This window comes from Nuphar pumila, chromosome 3 (assembly GCF_984573655.1).
Source record: "Nuphar pumila chromosome 3, dmNupPumi1.hap1.1, whole genome shotgun sequence".
NCBI lineage: Eukaryota > Viridiplantae > Streptophyta > Magnoliopsida > Nymphaeales > Nymphaeaceae > Nuphar > Nuphar pumila.
This window is the reverse complement of record NC_143251.1, coordinates 54,816,846-54,842,719: the sequence shown is the minus strand read 5'-3', so window position 1 is coordinate 54,842,719 and position 25,874 is coordinate 54,816,846. Positions and strand designations below refer to the sequence as shown.

General features: G+C 40.8%; 1 protein-coding gene across 3 annotated transcripts; it reads left to right on the top strand.

Moving 5' to 3' along the window:
• Nucleotides 1–312: 312 nt before the first annotated feature.
• Nucleotides 313–24,782, top strand: LOC149842913 (Ribosomal protein L31). Of its 3 annotated transcripts, none has more exons than XM_090001637.1 (2): nt 313–383; nt 24,344–24,782. In XM_090001637.1, the coding sequence occupies exon 2, from the start codon at nt 24,354–24,356 to the stop codon at nt 24,558–24,560; it is 207 nt and encodes a 68-aa protein (XP_089857763.1). In that variant the 5' UTR covers nt 313–383; nt 24,344–24,353; the 3' UTR covers nt 24,561–24,782. The 3 variants fall into 3 exon arrangements, with proteins under 3 accessions (XP_089857763.1, XP_089857762.1, XP_089857764.1); XM_090001636.1 differs by lacking the exon at nt 313–383 and adding an exon at nt 743–860; XM_090001638.1 differs by lacking the exon at nt 313–383 and adding an exon at nt 15,430–15,540.
• The last annotated feature ends 1,092 nt before the right edge of the window (nt 24,783–25,874 follow it).

Genomic DNA, 25,874 nt, shown 5'->3' with positions numbered 1-25,874 from the left:
CAAGCTTGTGTGAGTCCCTAGTTAAAGTACTGTTCTAATTCCTTACTAACATGTTGCAGCCATGTAAAATCCATTGAGAAAAAAAATCTTGTTTGGACCCGGGTCAGATCCGGATCCAACCCGGATCCAAACCAGGTTATATCCACCCCCTTGCTCATTCGCAAAAACCCTCCCCCGCCTCTTCTTTCTCCCCGACCTCGACACCCCCTCTCTCCCGCTCTCATTTTCCGGCGAGCCCCGTTCGGCAACCCCCTTCAACCTCACCCCTCTCTCCCGCAGCTCTCTTCTCTGCTTCCCCCTCACCCTCGCCCGACCCTCTCTCTCTCGCTCGCCTGCCGACGTCGACGCCGGCGACCTCAGCCCTGGTTTCGTGGCCCTCTCAGGTAACGCCTCCCTTCCCCCTCTTCTTTTCTTCTTTTGTCTTCTTCTCTTTTGCCCGCAGACCGGAAGGGGCGACGCCCCTGCAGCCTGTGACTGACTCCTCTTGCTTTTCGAAAGGCCGGCAGGGGACGATGCCCCCTGTCGCCTGTTTTTATCATTCAGCAGAGGTTTCCAGCCCCTACCTCTCTCTCTCTCTCTAGGGGCGGAGCTGGGGGGGGGGGGGGGCAGGACTGGGTCGGACCCGGGTCGGACCCGGGTCGGACCTGACCCGGATCAGAAACCCGGTAGGGTTTTAAAACAGGGCCCCTGTTACGTATTGTATTCTCTTTCTCCCCCATCTCTCTCTCCCTGCTTGCAACAGCCGACGACGCCGGCGGAATCCAGATACGGTCGCCCCCGCTAGTGCTTCTTTTGTTCCCTTTCGGTGTTGGCTTCAGTGTCGGCTTCCGGTGAGTTGCAGAGTTCCTCAGCAAGCCTCGGTCAGTGATCTTCGAATCAAACTCTCTCTCTCTAGGTTGATTCTCATCGTCTTTCTTCATTAGTTGAAAACGAAAATCTGTCTTCATCAATTCATTTAACAAAAAAATAATATTGGAAATAGAGGAACAAATTGAAAAGAACAGTTGGGTCTTTGTTTCTATTTGCCCAGTATCTTATTTGCATTTGGTTGCCACTCACTAAGTACCTAGTGATCTCAGAGGTTGAATGTAGATTCATTCTTTTGCATGATTATGGTGAACTGAGTCGCTAGGGACCTGTGATCTAGTTCATTTGAACTACTTTTGCATTTTGATAGCTGGACCAGTGAATTTTGTGATCCGGATCTAGCCTTGAACAAAGAGCACTAAAATGTTCACTCTTAACAAGTTTAGTTTCTTTAACATTTTTATCTTTTTTTTGGGTGGTTATATTCAAGATACAGTGTCTTGGTGAATCTTGACTGAAGAATCAGTACATGATGGTTTTTGCTACCACCACATAATTTGATGCTTTTCATGGCAGTGTTGATCCAAAATTAATTAGTTATTCTGGTTATTCACTTGGAAAAGTTAAAACATGTAGCCCAATTTCAGGAGATTGCTCTTGTTAACTCGTTTCAAGCTTCTGGATGCTTTAGTGAGTCAATCAGGATGTCATTGTTATGCTTATAAGTGCCTCTTTTTTCTTCTATCTTTAGAACTACATTGATTATTATATCACTTTTGCAATTGATGCACTTAGAAATTTTGTTGAATATTTGTTTTTGGTGGCAATGTCTAATAGGTTCTTATACTCCACATATATCTTCAGATGTGCATTACCAATCTGTAATCAATAGCTGGACATGTTTAGTTAATTGGGTACATTTATAAATAAGAAAGGCCTTTTAGGAGTTATTTTTCTTGCTGTTTACTTGCAAGGGAAAGGCCAAGCTACTTTGCATGTATAGAATGAAGCATTGTTTCTCCATGGTCATGCTTTGTCTTTTCATCTTGTGTGAAATGATATTCATTCCTTAAATGTCATAAAATGTCATACACTTACTCATTGCTCATATAGTATCTTATTTATTTGTAGAATTTAAAATGGAAAGAGGACAATCTTCGAGCACTAAAAAAAGAAAAAACTTGTTATCGTTTTTTTCGAAGTTAGACAGCTCTTCAGATGGACAAGTTGAGGAAACTCCAAGTCCTACTCCAACCATTCCTTCATCATGTGAGCATATTTCATCTTCGAATCCAACTTTCGAATCTGATTTTTATATTGAAAGAGATCCGGGTAAGAGAAAGCGTATGTGTGATCACCCTGTTAATGAAAGAGATCGAATTAGGCGAGCTTATCTTAGTGCAGGACCTTTTCAACCAAAACTTGCACAATACCCAAGTAGACAATGTGGTAAACAAGTGCGTCGATGTCAAGAACATTGGTATGATAAGTTTCGTTGGCTAGAGTATTCTCCGACAGAAGATAAAGCATATTGTTTTTATTGTTTTCTTTTTCTTGATAATAGCCCTTCTTCGAATCTCTCAACATTGGCAATTGTTGGGTTTAATAATTGGAAGAGGGTTAGTCAAGGAGAAAAATGTGCTTTTCTTACCCATGTCGGTTCTTCACCGTCTTCATATCATAATGTATGTGTAAGAAATGCAGAGATTTTGATGAGACCAGGTCATCACATTGACAAAGTGATGAATGTTGTATCCCAAGAGGAATGTCAAAAAGCTCGTTTGAGAGTAAGAACATCAATGTTAGCTCTTCAGTGGTTAGCGCTCCAAGGTTGCGCATTTAGGGGCCATGATGAATCTTTATCTTCATTGAATCGTGGAAATTTTATTGAATTGGTTGATTATTCTGGAAAAATGAATGCAGATGTTGGTAAAGTTGTTTTGGCTAATGCTCTAAGAAATGCCACACACACTTCTCCAGATATCCAGAGAGAGATTTTGCACATTATGGCAAACCAAATACAAGGTATGATTCGTAATGAAGTTGGAGATGCACCGTATTGTATCCTTGTTGATGAAGCACGAGATGCATCTAAACGAGAACAAATGTGCATTGTATTGAGGTTTGTCAATGAAGAGGGAATTTTAAGAGAACGGTTTTTTGCAATTAAAAGTGTTAGTGATACTACCTCATTGAATCTGAAAAATCAAATTTCTGATATTCTTAGTAGTCACAACCTTCAAATTCAGAATATGCGAGGACAAGGGTACGCTGGTGCTAGTAATATGCGGGGTACTTGGAATGAGCTCCAAGCATTATTTTTGAAGGATTGTCCTTATGCATATTATGTCCATTGTTTTGCGCATCGTTTGCAATTAACATTGATTTCTGCAGCTAAGGATGTTCGTGACATTTGGCAATTCTTTTCTCATTTGGATAATGTTGTTAACATTATTACTTCTTCGCCTCAACGTGTTGGTGAGTTGAAAGCTGCACATAGAAAATAAATTGAGCATTTATTAGAAACTGGAGAACGGTCGACAGGAAGTGGGGCTAATCAGATTGGGAACTTGCATAGAGCTGGAGCTACTCGTTGGAGTTCTCATTATGAATCTGTAAAGAGCTTGATGGATATGTACGTTGCAACATGTAAAGTATTTGAGTGCCTGATTGAAAATTCTCCAAGTGCTAGATCTCAGGCTGAAGTTGATGGTGCATACACTTGCATTACAAGTTTTGAATTTGTATTTGTCTTGCATTTGATGAATCAAATATTTGCAGTTACTGATATTCTATGTCAGACCCTTCAAAAGAAAAATCAAGATATCTTTGACTGCTATGAGATTTGTCTACACTACAAAGATTGTGCTTCAAGCTTTGAGAGAAGATGGTTGGGAAAAATTCCTTCAAGAGGTAACATCATTTTGTTCAACAAATGATATTTGCCTACCTGACTTCAGTAGTTCATATATGGTTGGTCGATCCTGTGGTCGTGAGTATCCCTCAGTTGAGCATCACTATCATTTTGATGTTTTCAATAAAGCTATAGATTTCTTGTTGGTAGAGTTAAATACTAGATTTAATGACACATCAGTTGAACTTCTTTCTCTCAGTGCGACATTGGATCCTAGAAACTCATTTGAATCCTTTAATATAACTGATATTTGCAAGCTTGCAGAGAAGTTCTATCCTCAAGATTTTACACCACAAGATATATTTTACTTGAAAGCAGAGTTACAACATTATCAGATTGATGTGGTTTTTGATCCTCGATTTCAAGTACCTACTCTACCTGATTTGTATCAAAAGTTGGTTACAAGTGGAAGGTCAAAAAGTTATGTCATGCTAAATAGATTATTTCATCTTGTATTGACATTACCAGTTTCTACGACCACTACAGAACGAGCATTTTTAGTCATGAAGCGTGTGAAGACGGAAATTCGTAACAAAATGGACGACGGTTTTCTTGCTGACTGTATGACATTGTACATCGAACGAGAATATACTATGACTTTAGTTATAGATTCTCTTATAGATGAATTTTATGCTGCGAGTAACCGTCGGGGCCCATATTAGTTGGTACTTTCTTATTTTGATTTATTTTGTCAAAAATAAAATTTATGCATTGTTATGAACTTCAAATTATCGCACCAGTGTTATATATTGCCATTAGATAATGTTTAAGAACTTTATGTTGAGATTGAAAAAGACTGCAACAGATAGTTTGATTTGTCCATATGAAATAGATTTTTATTAATAATTATAGCCATTTTTTATTTTATCTCAAAAAAAAATTTTCAGGGGCGCTACCCCCGAACCCCGCCTATCACACCAACTTTTTTCCTACACCCCTATTTGCCCCCCCCCCTCACATGAATCTTAGCTACACCGCTGCTCTCTCTCTCTCTCTCCTCCTGCTGTCTTCCTTTTAGCTTCTTCTTCTTTGTTCACCTTTTCTCTTTTCTGGCAGGACGTCAGGGGCGACGCCCCTCTGCCGTCTGCATTAGGTCGGTCGGCAGAGGTTAAAGCCCCTGCCCGACATCTTTTGGCAGGTCAGCAGGGGTGATGCCCCCTGACCGCGCTTGCGTTTATTCAGTTGGCATGGGTTTTAGGCCCTGCCTCTAGTATTTCGGCAGGGGCGACGCCCCCTGCCGCCTGTGATAAAGCTTTCGGCAGGGGCTTTTGGCCCCTGCCTCACTTTTTCGGCAAGTCGTTGCCCCTGCCGCCTGAGTATTTTCGGCGGGCAGAGGCAAAGCCCTTGACCCCAGTCTTTCCTTTTCCGTAGTGGAGGAGCCGAGCACTCTCCCTGCCTTCTCAGGATGTGAGGGAGGGGCTTAGCCCCCTCCCTGTTCCCTTTTTCGCAAGGGAGGGGCTGAGCCCCCTTTATGTCTCTCTGTTGTGAGGGAGCGGCTTGGCCCCCTCCCTGTTCCCTTTTTTTTAGGGAGGGGCTGAGTCCCCCTCCCTGAATCCCTATTGTAAGGGTTACGAGGGAGGGGCTTGCCCCCCTCCCTGTTTCTCCTTTTCGCAGGGGAGGGGCTGAACACCCCCCCCCCCCCCCCCCCCCCACCCACTTCTGCCTCCTTGCTCCCTCTGAGTTTCAACCATTGGGGAAGGGGCTGCACCCCTTCCTTGTTGACGGAGAGAAGTTGGAATGGGCGCAACCCCCTTCCCTTCTCTTTTTCTTTTTCTGGCAGACAGAGCCCCTGCCCCTTTCCTTTTTCAAGACAGGCCGGTGGACAGGGGCTGCCCCGCTTCTTTCATTTTCCTTAGGTAGACCCCTAGCTAGAGTCGATGCTTCTTACTGTGCTAGAATAATCATTTCCCACTCGTGGTTCGCGACCTAAGCCCTTCGTTAGTTACTCACGAAGGCAAGCGCAATCCCGAGACCCCCCAAGGTAGGGGAAAGTTGCGCAATGGACTTTGGATGAACTGGACTAAGCTAAAACACTAAAAATGAAAATTAAAGCAATCAAATATATATATATATATATATATATATATATATATATATATATATATATATATATAGTGTGTGTGTGTGTGTGTGTGTGTGTGTGTGTGTGTGTGTGTTTTAACTCAAGGGCGCAATTTTGCGATTCTTGTCCTTTCTATTATGTCATTTACTTTGCCGTCGCACTTTAGTGCACAGGCTACTGCTTTATGTCATTTACTTTTCCACTGCGCTTTAGTGCATAGGCTACTGCTTTATGTCATTTACTTCGCCGTCGCGCTTTAGTGCATAGGCTACTGCTTTATGTCAGTTACTTTGTCGCTACACTTTAGTACACATGCTATTTCCTTTATGCATTTATTTAGCCGATGTACGGTTTCATACTTCGTGCACTGCTTACGCATTGTTGTGCTCGATACACAGTTTCGTGCAATAAGGATTGCTTGTGTCTTGCAGTCACACTGGATGATACTCGGGCTCGCTTTTTTGTTGACTTGCACTTATATAAGTGTAGCCTTGAGCATACTCCGTTTCGCTCGTGTTAGAGTATGCAAGTCACACTCAGGCATTTCAATTTCCTAAAAAAGGAGATTCCTAGCACCAGCCAGTTTTCTCAAATGCATAGTTGCAAAGTTGATTTTGAAAGCCTTTTCTGATTCAAGATGGCAACCTAGTCTCCCAAATTGCTGTGTTTGGGAGAGGTATCTCTTTTGCTTTTGTTGCGTATCTGACATGACTCAGAAAACCCCGATGAGGGGCATGAGCAAGTGGTTGGGCGAGATTCTATTGAGAAACCCATATCCCGTTTATCAAAGCTAGTATCGAGCCATACATTGCGTATGGGTACTATGATATGGGTTTCTCAATAGAATCCCGCCCAACCACTTGCTCATTCGTAACGATCTCGTACCGTGTGAATGGCACAAAAGTTGTATTTCTGTTTCGAAAGATAAATCATGTCAAAGAATGAGTTTTTGCATTACATTACATCTTTGCGAAACATTGTATTGGGGTTTTCTTTTGAGAAACCTATACCCTTTTCATCGTAGCGTACTTGTAGACATGTGCACCATGTTAGTACTACGATGATTGGATGAGACAGTCATGCGACCTCGAATCGTGCTACTGGCACAATGCTGAAATCACACAAATAGTGATGATTCGCCTTTAGAGGCAAGATGCTCCAGTTGGGTCGAAAGACCAGAGCATGCAGAACAGGTCTTCAGTTAAATAAAACTTGAAGCACCCATTCGACCAGCTGTTTCTCGTCAAGGGAGAGGATGAGATGGTACAAAAACTTCGATGGACAGGTTGTTAACAACCATCAATCGAGTAATGACTTGGTGTCTCCAGTCATCGGAGTTAGGGGACGGGACTACTATAGATTATCCTACGTGGTATATCCCACAGACTTCTGCAGAAGTAGGATGCATCCGTTGTCTACGTATGCCTTTGGAGACTCCTTTCTCGGTCACCGATCGTCCCCTTAGGAGCGGACTCAACTAGCTATTCGGGGTATTGAAAATACATGGCATAATGGACCCCCGAACTAGTCTCAGTTGTTTCTATGATGCGTACCTTGCGCGTACTCGTAGGCCAGCTAATTATTGAAACAAAAGTTATACTCCTTACATTACTTGTTGGATGCGCACTGTGTGATGATTAATTGCTTATGCTTGTTGTAGCATTCTACTGGTGTTAATTGACTGTTAAATGCTAGTTATAGCATTTCCTTTGGGTTGATTAATTGCTAATGCTAGTTGTAGCATTTCTCTTGCGTTGATTAAGTGCTAATGCTAGTTGTAGCATTTTTTTTTGCGTTGATTAACTGTTGATGTTAGTAGTAGTTTTTCATTTGTTTAAACTGCTACTAAGCATGATAGAATTAAATGTAAGTGCTGGATTATGTTCCTTACTGTCTTATTTGCGCACCTACCAATTTTTTGTGAAACTGACCCATTTCATGGGTACAGGTGGTGAATAGGTTGTGAGACAGGCGATGACACGATTGCAAGATGATCTCAAGATCCCGTTGTTTCTGCTGACAACTCGCGTTCTATACATTTTGGTTTTTGGCAAGGGTTTTCCTCAGGAAAATCGAATTTTGTACAAGCAGAGCTTGTTTTTAATGCATTGGCTTATTAAAATGTTTGCAAGCTACTTCTGTTTGAAAATATGAATTTTTACGCTAACGCGCTTAAGGTTGTCAACTTGCCTTTTCTATTCAAAGAAAATCGTTTTCGCTGATTTGTTAAACAAAACTCTGAAAAGAAAAAAGAAATTTTTAGTCTTTTGAACTTGTTGGAAAGGTTTATAAGTTTGAAAATTTGGGGCATTACAACTTGGTATCAGAGCTTGAAGAAACAATGGTTCTTGACCATCGAGTATTCACATCGCACTGTAAGTAGACCCTTTTCTTGTTTGTAATTTTATTGCACCGCTAGGCTAAAAAGAACTTTGCTTGTTTTGTTGAAGTCTTCTGCCTTGCATTATGGACCCTTCCGACGGTGCGAGAAGTGGGCCGAACAGAGGCACTCGAAGGGTGCGTTGTCGCTAGGTCGGGGGTAGAGCCCCTGTGATGGAAAGACATGGTCGTCTAACTACTTGGTCGGAATGTCGGACTAAGAGGCCACCCCACTCACCTTCACTGATTCTTGAGGCTTTACGCTTCTCAATGTTTACCAGGCACTGCTAGCCGCGACTTTGGAAGCGGTGCATTTTTGAGAGGATGGTCGCGTACCATCACAATTATTGTTTAGCCAACCTATCGTGCTGGACTATTTTGAGGCAGAGTCTCTTTGGTAAGCCCAGTTGGAGTGCGTCTTTTGTGGTGAAGAAGGGCACACTATGAGTGACTGTCAACTCAGGGAATCTTATGACAGAAAGGTGTCTGCAACACAAGATCTAGAGGACATGACTTCCTCAATCCAAGGTGCTTTAGGACTGTCTGGGACGAATGAGCTACTCCCTCACTCAACAGGTCCTTCAGGCAACGTTTCACCTACATACACGCCTTCACCTCTCCATTCTACACCCCAGCTTCACCAACTTACACACCAGACTCCTCTCCCAGATACACACTTACCACATACCTCCACGAGCTAGGAGTCCTAAATGAGGATCTGCACTCCTCTTTCTACATGCAAGTTCAGGCGCACAGGCAACAAGAGGGAATACCTGAGACAATTCACTAGCCGTCCCTGAGGGGAGCCAGTACCTGTTGTTTTGAATTGGAGTCTGCGAACTCCATGTTTTTGGCGGATAATGTTTTTAGTTTATGCTTATGTACCAACATTGCTGGGTTTTTGTAAACTACTCATGTTACGCATGAATATTACAGATGTTTCTGGCTTTTATCTTGAGTTTCCTAAATTTTTAATTTTTGGTATCCCTTGTTTACTTCAAGGATGGTGAAGAACTCAAATGAAGATCCTGCTGACGAATGGTCAGAACAACAGGGTTTTGTGATGGATACCCTGGGTATTCTGGTAGAGGCTATACGAAGCCAGGTTCGTTCGCAAAGGAATCAAGCGCTTTTCTTTGAGCCAAGCCAACATACGATAGTGACATGAAATTTTTTTGAAGCTCGATCCCCCGACCTTCGTCGGCAAGCCTTACCCAGACATGACCGAGAACTGGGTTAAGGAAGTGGAATGCATGTTCCAAGTTTTGTCGGTCCCAGACGACAAAAAGACAAGTAGCAGGCTGGCAATGTATGTCCCAAGTGCAGACGATCGTATTCTGGGTAGGCTTGCCCTCGCGAGACAGGCGGATGCCTGTACTGTGGCAAGATGGGCCACTACATACGTGAGTGCCGCAAGAAGGCGACTGATGATCTCTGGTGAAACAATGAAGCACCTATGCTCCCTCGGCCACTGCAGCAACATCAGTCGCAACAACCGCAGTCGAGCGGTCAGAAAAAGGCGTCGAGACGCTTCTATGCCTCCACGGTTGACCAATTGGCCAAGGGCAAACTCTTACAAGGTACCATTTTGGTCGCTCACCACACGACCTTTGTACTTTTCGATTGTGGTGCAACACATTCCTTCGTTTCTGTAAATTTTGTTGATCAATTGCATGTACCTGTAAAACCTCTTGATAATGCCTTGGACGTGTATTGGAAAAAATACGGTATGTGCTACTTACGTGTTAGAGTTGGACGTAGTTTTGGCAGACCAACATCTGTCTGCCTGTGTAATCCTGCTTGATATGATCGAATTTGACGTCATCTTAGGCATGAATTGGCTGCATAAGTATCACGCAAAGATCTTTTGCCATGATGGAAAAATCGTTTTGTCTCCACCAAGATTGCCTAGGGTGGGTTGCAAGCTCGCAAAGCCTCTCCGTGCGAGTCGAATGATTTCATCATTAAAGGCGTGAAGCTACTTGAGGAAAGGATGCACTGCCTTTTTGGTTAGTGTCGTCCAGTTCGAACCAATGTGAGTCCCTATCAGAGATCTGGACGTGGTTTGTGAGTTTCTAGATATATTCCTGGAGGAGTTTCCAGGACTTCCCTCGCCCCGAGAGGTAGAATTCAATATTAAATTGCTATCGGGTACTGCGTCAATTTCCAAAGCACTCTACCGGATGGCGCCAACCGAGCTCGAGGAGTTCAAGAAGTAGTTGCAGGAGTTAATGAATCATGGATTCATTCGCCCCGACGTTTCACCCTGGGGAGCGCATGTTTTGTTCGTAAGGAAAAATGGATCATTGCGATTGTGCATCGATTACATGATGTTCAACCTGGTCACAATAAAGAATAAGTACCTGTAGCCGTGCATCGAGGATCTGTTCGACCAATAGGATCTTTTCAAGGACCGACCTTAGATCTGGGTACCATCAACTCAGAATTAAGGGAGATGATATCTCCAAGACGGCCTTTCGGACCAGATATAGGCACTACAAGTTTACCGTCATGCCCTTCGGACTCTCCAACGCACCTCCAACTTTCATGGACCTCATGAATCGAGTGATCAAGCCATTTTTGGACACCTTCGTGATCGTATTCATCGATGACATCCTGGTTTATTTTGAAAGTCGGGAGCAACATTGTGGGCATTTGGGCATCATTTTGAAAACCTTACGAAGAGAACGCTTGTTCGCTAAGTTCTCTAAGTGCGAGTTTTGGCTCGAGGAAGTTATGTTCCTTGGTCACGTAATCTCCAAGGAAGGAGTGTCTGTGGACCCCATGAAAGTAGATGATGTACTGAACTGGCAGCAACTGAAGAATGTTCATGACATTTGGAGTTTTCTCAGATTAGCTGGATATTACCGAAGGTTTATCCAAGACTTTTCTGAGATCTCTCTATCTATGACGAAACTGCTGAAGGAGGCAAAGTTCGTGTGAGATGATAAGTGCGAGGAAAGTTTTTTGATGTTGAAGGAGCGACTCACCACTGCTCCTATTTTGGCCTTACCTTCGGTTCAAGGCGGTTTCGTAATTTATACTGATGCTTCTAGGACATGCTTAGGTTGTGTTCTAATGCAAAATGGAAAAGTGATCGCCTATGCCTCGCGTCAACTTAAAATATATGAGAAGAATTATCCGACTCATGATTTGGAGTTAGCGGTTGTCGTCTTCGCATTGAAGATATGGCGACACTACTTATAAAGAGAGCAGTTCGAGGCTTTTACAGATCACAAGAGCCTCAAGTACTTATTCTCGCAGAAAGGACTGAATATGAGGCATCAACGTTGGTTAGAATTTCTCAAAGATTATGACTTCACCCTTTCCTACCACCCAGGAAAGGCGAACGTCGTGGCCAATGCCCTCAGTTGCAAGACTTTCGACGTTTAAATCAATCTGTTATACGCTGGATGGAAGTTGATTGAATATTTGGTGTCATGAGAACCTTTTGCAATTACGCAAGGTTCGATCAATCTATCCAACCTGGTGGCTCAACCCGAGCTACTAGCTAGGAACGTTGCCAGACAGAAGATGGATGCGCGTTACAAGAAGCTGAAGGCTCAAGCGTTGCTGGCCGATACCCCTTTCCATTTGAAAGAGGAAGGAAGTGTATGGCCTAGGGATCGCCTCTGGGTTCTAGACGATCCGGTTTAGAGAGAGGAACTACTCATAGAGGCTCACAAATCAAGATATACGATTCACCCGGGAGGTACAAAGATGTTTAAGGATTTGCAACAGAGATATTGGTGGAGCGGAATTAAGTGAGACATGTCCGAGTACGTCTCAAAGTGTTTGACCTGTCAGCAGATCAAGATCGAACACCAAAGGCCAGGCAGAGTGATGCAGGGGATGAAAATCCCACAAGGGAAGTGGGAGAACATCACTATGAACTTCATAGTTGGATTGCCAAGGACGCGGAGGAAACACGACGCCATTTGGGTGATCGTCGATAGACCCACTAAGTCGGCTCATTTCCTTCCCATTCACCTTAGTTAGTCTCTAGACAGTTTGGCGGACCTTTACGTCAGGGAAATCGTGAGGTTGCGTGGTGTTCCGGTCTCGATCATTTTTGACCGCGACCCGAGATTCACTTTAAGGTTTTGGGGACAACTGCAATTAGCTTTAGGTACGAAGTTGAAGTTCAACACTGCATTCCACCCTTAGACCTATGGGCAGTCTGAACGCACCATTCAGACCTTGGAAGATATGCTGCGAGTTTGCATGATGGACTGGAAGGGAGAATGAGATTCTCATACCAGTCTTGCAGAATTCGCGTACAATAACAGTTATCATGCTAGCATCGGGATGACCCCTCACGAGACCTTGTACGGGAGACCTTGTCAATCACCAGTCTATTGGGACGAGGTTAGTGAACGAAAGTTGGATTCGCTGATAGTGCTACAACACTATACTTAGTAAGTGCAGATGATTAGGGAGCGTCTTCGTTCTGTTCAGAGTCGGCAAAAGTGTTATGCTGATCGGCGTCGTCGAGAACTCACTTTCTCGACAAGAGATATGGTTTTCGTAGAAGTATCTCCGACTAAGAGCGTCTTTAGGTTCAGAAAAAAGTGAAAACTAAGTCTTAGATTTATCGAACCTTTTAAGATCTTAGATCAGATCAGTGATGCAATTTATCGTGTGGCACTGCCTCCTCAGTACGCTCATATCCACAATGTCTTCCACGTGTCTATGCTGAGGAAGTACGTTTACGACTCGTTGCACATCATTCACTACGATGATGTGGACATTCAAGGAGATTTGACTTTCGAAGAAAGACTGGTGAAAATCGTGGATCGACTTGACCAAGTGCTTAGTGAAATTCCACTAGAGGGGGGGGGGTGAATAATGAAATATGATATAGATCGATAAAATAAAAATTAAAGGCATTAAGGCACAACACAGAAAACACAGGATTTATACTGGTTCGGTCGAGTTACTGACCTACATCCAGTCCTCAAGTAAAACACTTGAGCCTTTCACTATAAAATCCGTGTTACTGGATAAATAGTACAACACCCTCTTCCTCAGAGGTTTACTTCTCTCAACAGAGAAGGAAACACTCTCTTTCTCAGAGGTCTACTTCTCTCAACAGAGAAGGAAAACACCCTCTTTCACAGAGGTCTACTTCTCTCAACAGAGAAGGGAAACACCCTCTTTCATAGAGGTCTACTTCTCTCAACAGAGAAGGAAAACACCCTCTTTCACAGAGGTCTACTTCTCTCAACAGAGAAGGGATACAACAATAAACAAAAAGTTATAATACTTTCTTATAGAACCTTCAAAATGATATGAATGCACGAATGAAGATTCTCAGAATGTTCTTTTCTTTTCACACACAGTTGATTCTTTTGTCAAAGAGCTTTTCTTGACTTTTTCTCTTTCTTCTCTCTTTTCTTTTTCTTAGCTCTTTTTCTAAATATCGAGTAGGAGTTTTTCTCTTTGTAAGCTCACATGTGTCTTATGAAATACTATTTTGTTTGTATATTTATAGTCTTAAGAAAATAGTCGTTGCCTTTTTGAAATGATTGTCCTTTTGAGATATGAGGTGTCATGTCATTTCAAAAACAACTTTGTGTGTACTATATTGCTTTTTCAAAAAGTCGTCTTTCCATAAGTATAGTATTTGGGGTATACTATTCGCTGTTGTACTTTAAATGAGATATAATTTGTAATGAGTCTTTTCTCATAATAAATGATTTGTAGTACATTGAACGTTGGAGTGTAATCTATCATGTAATTTTGTCTTTACTCAATTTAATGATTTGTAGTATATTAATATTTTTCTTACAAATTGTCATTTCTTTAGTTAAATGCATGTAAGTACAATAAATGCTTGTTAAGTACTTTATTTATAAATGATCATTTCTCAAATGCTTTTTGAGATAACTTTTAATGTTTACAGAAAGAATGATGGCTTTAAGTATAAGTCGACATTCTTGAGTGTGGATTTTATTATTAAATAAATAAATGGTCATTTCTCAAATGCTTTTTGGGGTGGCATTTAATGTTTACAGAAAGAATGATGACTTTAAATATAAGTCGACATTCTTGAGTGTATATAAAAAGTCTTTTCCAAACTTAATTGTCTTGTTTAAACAATAAGTAGTTTTGTATATAAAACAATATTTGTTTTCTCAAATTGTCAATTCAAGATAGATGATTGTGTATTATGAGTAAATTCATTTTGTCCTTTTCTTTCATATTTGAAATCATTAGCTTTTATATCTTTTCAAGTTGTCTTTTTCATAAATGCATGTTAGAAGGTACAATTAATGCTTTTGAAATCATGAGCTATTATATCTTGTCAAAATGTCTTTTTCATAAATGCATGTTAGAAGGTACAATTAATGCTATTGAAATCATGAGCTATTATATCTTGTCAAAATGTCTTTTTCATAAATGCTTTTAAGAAAGTACAATAATTTGTTTCAAAGGTATTTTTGAAATATCGTATCCTTTTATGAAAAGCTTAGCTTTTTGTAAATAGATGGCTTGTATGATATTTAAAGCATATGAAATATAAAATATGCATGCTTCTGAAGGTTCTTTAAAGAAGAAAAAAGTCTTCATCTTGAAGTAGCCGATCTTCTTGGATAAACTTTATGAATGTGTGGCCCATCAAGCTTTTTCTTGAGTATGATTGCACCAACTAGTTGTACTTGATCAGATTGTCTCCATTCTTCTTAGGTGAAATAACCTTGCATCAAATACTCGTTAAATGCATGACAAATCATATCCAGTCATAATATAACATATTCATGAAGGCATATCATATTTATCATATCATATTAAAGCATATCATATATTTATCATGTATGACAGTATATCATATTATGTATCATCAAAACATAGTTTCTCAACACTTAGATCAAAGACGATATCTCTTGTCAAGGTGCGCTCACAACATCATGGATTCGAGGAATGTACTTGGGAGCCTGAGGTTGATATCAGAGAGAAATACCTTGACTTGTACTTTGAAAGATGAATTCAATAAAATTTTGCGACCGAAATTATTTTAAGGAGGGTATGATATAAAATCCATTGAGATTTTTTTTTTGAACCCGGGTCGGATCCGAGCCGGATCCAAACTGGGTCATATCCACCCCCCGCGTGCCTTTAAATAGGCATGCGAGGGGGGGAGGGTTTGCTCATTCGCAGAAACCCTCCCCCGCCTCTTCTTTCTCCTTGACCTCGACACCCCTTCTCTCCTGCTCTCGTATTCCGGCGAGCCCCGTTCGACAACCCCCTTCAACCTCATCCCTCTCTCCTGCAGCTCTCTTCTCTGCTTCCCTCTCACCCTCGCCCGACCCTCTCTCTCGCTCGTCTACCGATGCCGACGTCGGCGACCTCACCCCTGGTTCCGCGGCCCTCTCAGGTAACGCCTCCCTTCCCCCTCTTCTTGTCTTCTTCTCTTTTGCCGGCGTGTCGGCAAGGGTGACGCCCCTGTTGCCTGTGTCTGCGGGTCGGTAGGGGCTTTTGCCCTTGCCTCTTGCTTTTCGGAAGGCCGATAGGGGACGATGCCCCCCCTTCGCCTATTTTTATCGGTCGACAAGGGTTTCCAGCCCCCCTCCCCTCTCTCTTCTTCTCTTGATGTCTTCCTTTTCTTCTTCTTCTGTTTCTTATTCTTCGTTCCCCTTTTCTCTTTTCAGGCAGGACGACAGGGGCGACACCCTCGTGCAGTCTGCATTAGGTCAGTCGTCTAGGGCTAAAGCCCCTGCTTGACATCTTTTGGCAGGTCGACAGGAGTGACGCCCCCCTGACCGCATGCGTTTAGTCAGTTGGCAGGGGTTTTAGCCCCTGCCTCTGGTATTTCGGCAGGTTGGCAGGGGCGACACCCCCTGCCACCTGTGTTAAAGCTTTCGGCAGGGGCCTTGCCCCTGTCGCCTGAGTATTTTTGGCGGGCAAAGTTAAAGCTGCTGCCCCGGTCTTTCCTTTTCCGCAGTGGAGGGGCTGAACCCTCTCCCTGCCTTCTCAGGATGCGAGGGAGGGGCTTGGCCCCCTCCCTAGCGAAAAACTCCATGTTCCCTTTTTCGCCAGGGAGGGGTTGACCCCCTCCCTGGCTCTCTGTTGTGCGGGAGGGGCTTGGCCCCCTCCCTGTTCCCTTTTTTTTCGGGGAGGGGCCGAGCCCCCCCGCCCGTCTCCCTGTTGTAAGGGTTATGAGGGAGGGGCTTGGTCCCCTCCCTGTTCCCTTTTTCTTTCCAGGGAGGGGCCGAGCCCCCCTCCCTGTCTCCCTATTGTAAGGGTTACGATGGAGGGGCTTGTCCCCTCCCTGTTTCTCCTTTTCGCAGGGGAGGGGCTAAGCCCTCCGCCTGCCTCCTTGCTCCCTCTGAGTTTTAGCTATCGGGGAAGGGGCTACGCCCATTGATGTCCTTTTTGAAATCTGTTGTAGTTTTGAAAAGATTTTTAAATGAAGAACATGTGAAAACCAGACATCAAATAATAAAAATCAGTTCTCACTAGTGGATGAGACAGGGTCGAACTCAGGGAATGAGAATATTTCGTATTCAAACAAACAACTAAACTATTCTTTATTGTCGAAATGAAAAAAATACGAAGAAAAGTAAACTACTTGGCTATTACACTGAATGAATACCTTACGCAGAGGACGTAAAAGACATTATTTACAAACACAAAATTAAGTTTCTAATTCTAAAATAAAAGCAAAAAATCTTCTACTCATGTGCTTCCGTGTCACTTGATCACTTCTGCTCCACTCCTCTGCGATCCTGCACAAGTCAAATGAAACACGAGCAATACAAAAGATAGAAATAGAAATTATACTAAGCTAGCTAAATGTTAATTACGAAAGCATGTGAAAGCAAAACAGAAAATCAATAAAGGAAAAACAAAGAATGAAGAATACATGCAATCAATGAATGAAAAAGACAAGAATTTTAACACATGAACAAACCGGAATGTAAGAGTAAACAAGAACTTAGAATTGCAAGAAAAGCTGGAAATTACTTAATTGAAAAACAGAGACAAAACAAGGAATTATCAAAATAGGAAATGAAATGATTAAAAACAAACACTGGAAAATGAAACAGGAAAATAACGAAACAAACAAACTGGAAATGACTTATAAAAAAAAACACAGGAAGTACAAAACAGGAAAACAGGAAAATAAGATAAAAACAGGAAAACAGGAAATCGGAAAACAGAGAGAAAACAAACACAAATTAAAATAGAAATCTACTAATTGACAACCAAAATTTAATGAATGCAAGACATTAAGGCATGAAGAACAAAAAATTTAATGCAGTGAAAGGCAGAAAAACAAATACTAAATGCAAAACAGAAACATGCATTGAAATGAAAATACAGAAAGTATTGAATGAAGAAAACAGGAAAAAAAGTATTAATGAATGAAAATGAAAAACAGCAAATTCAGGGAATGAAATACAGGAGAAAATACAAAGGAAAGACAGGAATGCAAAGTAAACAAAACAGGAAAAACTGAGACGTAATTCAATAAAAAAACAGGAATTTAGGAAATGAAAACAACAAATGACTCAAAAACACAACAGGAAATCAAAAGATATTGAATTAAAAAAATGAACTCATGCTGAAATGAAAGTAAACAGGAAATTAAAAACTGAGATATGTAAAAACAGGGAATTACAGAAAAAATTACAGGACATTCAGGAATTAATCAACAGCAAAATTCGGAATGAACAAAAAAAAGGAAATTGAAAATGCAAAACAGGAATTTAAAGACTACGATACTACAGATTATACTGAAAACACAAATGTAGATCTAAACTAAAAATTAAAACAGGAAATGAGATGATCTAAAAAACTGCAATGAAATTTAAAAGGCATACAGGGAAATCAAGAAATAAAAACAAGAAATAAAGAATCAAAGAATGAATAAAACCGGAAGATGAAAAAAAAAAACAGGAAGAAACAGGAAATCACTGGATGCAGATGCAGGAAATCACAGAATGGAAGAAAATAATGCAGGAATTGAGAAAAAAAAGCAGGAAATTAAAATGAATCTGACATGATAACCGAACTACAAAGCTAATCCTGAATCTAAAACATGCTGAAACTGGAATCAGATGAACTAAAATCATATGGATGAATTGATGCAGAGGGACTAAAACAAGAATCTGAGAATTTAAGAAATGAAACAGAAAAGAAAAAAGAAATTGGAATGTATAAGAATCAACACACACATATACTAGCCATCAAATCAAAATAAAATTGCAAGATTAGAAAAACACGGAACTGGACGATGAAGATGCGAAAGTTCGGGAATGAAGAGATGATGGTGAAATCAAAGTTTGATTGACATTTTTTTTTATTATTCTGAAAAAAAAACAGGAACGATTGAAAGAAATGAAGAAGAAGATGAATGTAGAAGAAGAAGAAGAAGAAGAAGAAGAAGAAGAAGAAGAAGAAGAAGAAGAAGAAGAAGAAGAATGATTATTGAGATACTTACCATAAAAATCAGAGGGATTAGAAGAGAGGTGGCCTCCACCACTCACGTCGCCGCCGGACTGAGTAATCTCCACCGGATTGAGGAAGAAGAAAAGGAGGGAGAAGGGGAAGACATGGAAAAGAGAGGGAAAAGAAGGGGAAGGGGAATCTGGTGGTTGGAGAACGAGGAAAGAGAGGGAATAGAGGGGGAAGAAGATGACTTAGGCGAAAATGGGGAGACGAATTGGGTTTTACCCTTTTGTTGATTTAAAAACGAATTCAGTTGGTTTGTTGTAAAAATTTTCAAAAATTAAAAACTACCTTAACAAAAAATTTTATTTAAAAAAAAACTCATTTCGACTTATATTAGAACAACTAACTAACTATAATTTTTTTGTTATTTCTAAGAACTAAACTGCTACAAGTAAGCCAACAACTAAAATATGCATTAAAGTGTAAAATAAAGCTATTTTTCATGCATTTTCTATTTTTAAATTATTTTAGCTCATTTACTCAAAACTAGCGTAAAATAGGGTTTTTAAATCATTTTATTATGAAATCATGCATATTTTTATCTGAAATATCCCTAAAATATATGCATGATCACCCGTTGTTGATCGAGAGAAGTTGGAAGGGGCGCAACCCCCTTCCCTTCTCTTTTTCTTTTTATGGCAGATAGGCGGGCAGGGGTTGCACCCTTGCCCCTTTCCTTTTTCAAGACATGCCGATAGACTGGGGCTGCACCACCTGCCCCCTTCTTTCATTTTCCTTAGGTCGACCCCTAGCGATGGTCAACGCTTCTTACTATGCTAGAATAATCATTTCTTGTCTTTCACAGCTTGCACGATGGATCCCGCTCGCGTTCCGCGGTCTGAGCCCTTCGTTACTTACACACGAAGGCAAGCGCAATCCTGAGACCCCCCAAGGTAGGGGAAAGTTGCGCAATGGACTTTGGATGTACTGGACTAAGCTAAAATACTAAAAATGAAAATTAAAGCGATCAAATATATATATATATATATTTATAGAAGTATGCTTTTTAACTCAAAGACACAGTTTTGCGATCCTTGTCCTTTCCATTATGTCATTTACTTTGCTGTTGCGCTTTAGTGCAGAGGCTATTGCTTTATGTCGTTTACTTTGCCGTCGCGCTTTAGTGCATAGGCTCTTGCTTTATGTCATTTACTTTGCCGTCGTGCTTTAGTGCATAGGCTACTGCTTTATGTCAGTTACTTTGTCGCCGCACTTTAGTGCACATACTATTTGCTTTCTGCATTTACTTGCTTATGCATTTATTTAGCCGATGTACGGTTTCGTACTTCGTGCACTGCTTACGCATTGCTGCGCTCGATACACGGTTTTGCGCAATGAGGATGTCTTGCGTCTTGCAGTCACACTGGATGATACTCGGAATCGCTTTTTTGTTGACTTGCACTTACATAAGTGCAACCTTGAGCATACTCTGTTTCGCTCGTGTTAGAGTACGCAAGTCACACATGCATTTCAATTTCCTAAAAAGGGGGATTCCTAGCACAAGCCTGCTTTCTCAAATGCGTAGTTGCAAAGCTGATTTTGAAAGCCTTTCCTGTTGCAAGATGGCAACCTAGTCTCCCAAATTGCTGTGTTTGGGAGAGGTATCTCTTTTGCTTTTGTTGCGTATCTGACATGACTCAGAAAACCCCAACGAGGGGCATGAGCAAGTGGTTGGGCGTGATTCTATTGAGAAGCCCATATCCCGTTTATCAAAGCTAGTATCAAGCCATACGCTGCGTATGGGTACTATGATAAACGGATGAGATATTTGTAACGATCTCGTACCGTGCGAATGACACAAGAGTTGTATTTCTGTTTCGAAAGATAAATCATGTCAAAGAATGAGTTTTTGCATTACATTACATTTTTGCAAAACATTGTGTTGGGGTTTCCTTTTGAGAAACCTATACCCTTTTCATCGTAGCGTACTTGTAGACATGCACGTCATGTTAGTACTACGATGATTAGATGAGACCGTCATGCGACCTTGAATCATGCTACTGGCATAATGCTGAAATCACACAAATAGTGATGATTTGCCTTTAGAGGCAAGATGCTCGAGTTGGGTCGAAAGACCAGAGCATGTACAACGGGTCTTCAGTTAAATAAAACCTGAAGCACCCATTTGACCAGTTGTTTCTTGTCAAGGGAGAGGATGAGGTGGTACAAAAACTCTGATGGACATGTTGTTAACAACCACCAATCGAGCAATGACTCGGTGTCTCCCGTCATCAGAGTTAGGGGACAAAACTACTAGAGATTATCCTATGTGGTAGATCTCACAGACTTCTGCAGAAGTAGGATGCATCCGTTGTCTACGTATGCCTTTGGGGACACCTCTCTCAGTCATCGACCGTCCCCTTAGGAGCAGACTCAACTAGCTATTTGGGGTATTGAAAATACATGGCATAATAGACCCCCGAACTAGTCTCAGTTGTTTCTATTATTCGTACCTTGCGCGTACCCGCAGACCAGCTAATTATCGAAACAAAAGTTATGCTGCTCACATTACTTGTTGGATGCACATTGTGTAATGATTAACTGCTTATGCTTGTTGTAGCATTCTACTGGTGTTAATTGACTGTTAAATGCTAGTCGTAGCATTTCTCTTGCGTTGATTAACTGCTAATGCTAGTTGTAGCATTTTTCTTGTGTTGATTAACTGCTAATGCTAGTTGTAACATTTATCTTGCGTTGATTAACTGCTATTGCTAGTCGTAGCATTTTTTTTGCGCTAATTAACTGTTGATGTTAGTAGTAGTTTTTCATTTGTTTAAACTGCTAAGCATGATAGAAATAAATGTATGTGCTGGATTCTGTTCCCTACTGTCTTATTTGCGCACCTACCAGTTTTTCGTGAAACTGACCCATTTCATGGGTATAAGTGGCGAATAGGTTGCGAGCCAGGCGATGACGCGATTGCAAGATGATCTCAAGATCTTACTGTTTTTGCTGACAGCTCGCGTCCTGGACATTTTGGTTTTTGGCAAGGGTTTTCTTCTGGAAAATCGAATTTTGTACAAGCAGAGCTTGTTTTTAATGCATTGGCTTATTTAAATGTTTGCAAGCTACTTTTGTTTGGAAATGTGGATTTTTACGCTAACGCGCCAAAGGTTGTCAACTTGCCTTTCCTATTCAAAGAAAATCGTTTTCGCTGAATTGTTAAACAAAACTCTGAAAAGAAAAAAAAATAGTCTTTTGAACTAGTTGGAAAGGTTTATAAGTTTGAAATTTTGGGGCGTTACAATTTTTGTGGATAAAGCCACACATTATGATAACTACCTAAGCTGTCTTCGTGGTTTGGTTTCTTATTTTTTTGTTGCTATCTATTTTGAATCCAATTCTGCATTTTTGTACAATGCTGCCCTAAAGTTTGTGCCACACCTGGTTCAATGATGACTTGAGAGAGAAAGGAGAATGAAGATGAGAGTGTTGCAGTCAATCCCCATGACTTCTATTGTGGGTTCTATTCTCATTCAATGACTATTAGTATTTTACATTAGGGTTAGACAAAAGACAAGTCTACCTTCATTAGAAATACAATATGACTTGACTACATAAACCACAAAAATGACTAATATGCCCTTTCAATACAAGATAAATTACAAGACATGAACGTGTCATTCCTAACAGCCTCTCTCAAGTTGTACGTATCTTCTTTATCATGAACAATTTTTCCTTTAGAAACCAAAACCATGCCTTTGATAGACCTTTTGTAAAAATATCAGCCACCTGATTTTCCAATCTCACAGATCGTGCTTCAATCTCCTCATCTTCTATCTTTGCCATTATGAAATGCTGATCGATTTGAATATGTTTTATTTTACCATGGTGAATCGGATCCCTGGATATCTTGATAGCACTTTGATTATCAAAGTATATCATCGATCTCCCTATGCTTTGTCTCAAGGCAACACGTAAATGTCTAATCCAAGTGACTTCAATGACCATTGTTGCCATCGACCCATATTCAGCCTCTGTACTTGAATGAGCAACAATCCTATGCTTCTTGCTGCTCTATGATATCAAATTTTTTTCAAGAAACACACAATATATGGATATTGACATTCTCGTATCCGGATCACCTGCCCTGTTGGCATCCGTAAAGCCAACAATAATTAAAGGATTGCCACACTCCTTGACATACCTTAGACCATTGTTCAGTGTTCCTTTAATATACCTGAGAATGTGCTTCAGTGCCTCCATATGAGCTTCTCTAGGATCATGCATATACTAAGACACCTCATTCACTACATAAATGTCAAATACTGAAGTGCCCCTACTATACTTTTATTCTATTTGGGATCTATATGGGTCTTCCTTCATCCATCAACTTGAACCAATTGGGGCAGGTGTGGATACAGGTTTGCAATCTTTCACCCAACTCCTTTTAAGTAGATCAATAGCATATGTCGGTTGTGACATCAAATGCACCATCTTGTTTCATATTAGGGCCTAAAGATTGAAATATGATGGCCTACAAAATTTTCTCTCTTATCCATTTCATTCTTTGTGATTATAGTTACAGCTAAACATGCACCGTGTACTTTATCTCCATTTTGTGTACCTCTAGACCACTTAATTCTTAAGTCTCCTCTTTATATTTTTTTCTCATTGGATTTTGTGTTGTTTAGTTAATTTAGTGCTTATCACTTACAATAAGCTAAGACCCTGTGTTTTTTTTGCCACATCATCTATTGTTGTTGTTGCATGATTGGTTATTGAGACAAAAGAAGAGGAGCTCAAGATAAACCCTTTAGTCCAAATGTTGTAGGAATATAATCCTCTTTTTTCATTTAATTGTGTATTTCTGCTTCTGCTGACGTGTCTTGTATAGTCTTAATTTGACTATTCAAAGTACATTTTTCTTTCTGTGTCTTTGCTTGGGAATTTATTGACAGTATTCTCCTAGATAATCGAAAATCTTTTCAAAGATCAAATCATTCATAGGTGCCTCTATTGGAAGGGATTCTTGTTGGCCCTTCTAGCATAAATTTAAATTAGCTTCCAGCAACATCTTATTCTCTTCATATATGTTGCTTGAGTTCTATTTACAATAGTTTGCAGTATGACTCGTAAATTCAGGAATTTCTACCTACATGCAGGGTACTTGTAATCATTGAAAAACCCTCTTAATCAAAGGAGTCTCTTCTCGCACATTGAAGACCATATCTGAAAGAGTATCGATTGTCTCATACAGACCCATTAGTTGGGCACTTTTCTTATAGTTAGGTAGGACTTTAAAGAAGCCACTTAATTGGCCACGCCCCTTCTTAACTAAAGATGAAGTCAACAAATTCTATAAATCACCTTTAGTCTTTCAGATTATTGGGTGCTCTTGTTCAATTTTTGCCCCTCTTATAGTCAGATTTTGTAAGTCTAGTCTGCTAGGATTTCCCTTTCACAAACATGCATGAACACTCCCATAGACCTCTGCCTCAGCAGGTGTTAATGCCCACATGGCTAGAAACTACTCAAATAGTGATAAGTGTGTGCATATGTGTTATGTGCACACAGTTGAAAGGTAAAGGTGTTCTGAAAAATGGGCTGACATAAGCCCACAACTTGCATGTGGCAGTAGAGAGCTGTTGTGATTTGTTTGTCAAGCCCAACAGCTCAGCTACAAAATTGGGGATCAATTTGTCTAATTCCATGGCATCTCTGTTTGGTTAATGCTGCTACTGTTTTCTGCGATTTTTTGATAAATTGTCTGGTGGCTTCAGAGAGGCAGAAATGAGGAAAGGATTGCATCCACAACTGCAGTGGATCTCATATGTAACGCCTTCTGGGAGATTGATCCAGGTGATGATGACAAAGATACATCATGTTGGCAAAGTCTACCATTTCAGAGCCAAGCGTCAGATGGCCCAGAGTGTTGGTCAAATTGCAAAGTTCAATCGACGCTATGGTCGCAAGGAGGAACAAGAGGAACCAAAGTGATTACCTTACAACTGAAAAGAAGAGTTGAAGCTTATAAAATAATTGCTGGTTTAGATTGTTCATTTCAACACTAGCTCTCTCCAACCTAACCAAGTTTAAATGCAAGAAGGAAACTTTAGTATTTCTTGTTAGTTTATTTTCAGCGCTCTCTCAAGTGAAAAGGCAAGATGTGAACATTGTGGTTTCATCTTACATTTTTATGTCATGAGATAGTTTTCTCCATGGGATTGCTGGAAGCAAGAATGAAGTTGAACCAAATAGATGCTACTGGCTTTTTTAGTGTTCATGTGCCTCAGCAGTGCTGAATCTGCGCATCACTTATTGTGGTGATTGCAAGTCTTTTCAACACCTCTTTTCTTGGGCGTGGGCAGGCCTCGCTATGATGGTTGATGCCAAAGCTTGCTTCAGGCAGCTGCTCTGGGGTCTCAATGAGCTAAATGATGCCTGCTTTCCTCATGGTAAAGGGTGTGGAATGAGAGAAATTCCAGGTACTTTAGTGATTCAACATCTATGCTTATTTCTATTCGTAAGGCCATCCAAGGAGACATTTTCCTCACCACCACTTCAGTTAGCCCTAACGAAGACATGCCCTGATTTGGCCAGTCATGCCTGGGTCCCTATCTTCACTCTGTGCATGTACACTAAAGTGCTTGTAACCGGTGACTCCTTGTCATCCCTTTCCTACAATAGTTAGTACATGCTCTTTTCCTTCCTCTAAAAAGAAAAAAAACATAGTATATCACACAAAGACATTTGAAAATCTTGGGTTCCTTGTGTTTTTGGCCTATGCTTAGATGGTCTTCAAGTCGATTTTTGCTGGCTCCTGGTATTATCTTCCCCCTTATTGATCATTGCAATGATGGCTTGCAAATATATTCATTAACTTTGCTTTGGAAGACCGTGGCATACACAATTCGTTACATGGAACAGGTAATAATTACAATCCACACTTCAGTTGAAACTCGAAAGCCTCCAAACAGATATTTTGCGTCATACATAAGGTTTGCCTCTATATTTGATAGATTCAGGTTGGTCGCATTGTTTTCTCTTGAAACTGGGGGATGGCTGTAATCACTGATGAAAAGGGATGCCACTTCTACCAGTGCATTTTTAGAATGTTATTTTCAAGCAAACTTTTGTCCGTATAAAATCTCTGTTAACCAGTTATTGGAGACATTTTAAGAACATCAAAAGCCTGTTGTCAAGTCTTATGGCTTCTTACTTTAGTGCTGCTTATTTATGTCCTAGGCTTCCTACTCCAGTGTTTTTGCTTACTCATGTCTTAAGTGCTATTTTGGGACTGACTTATTTTCA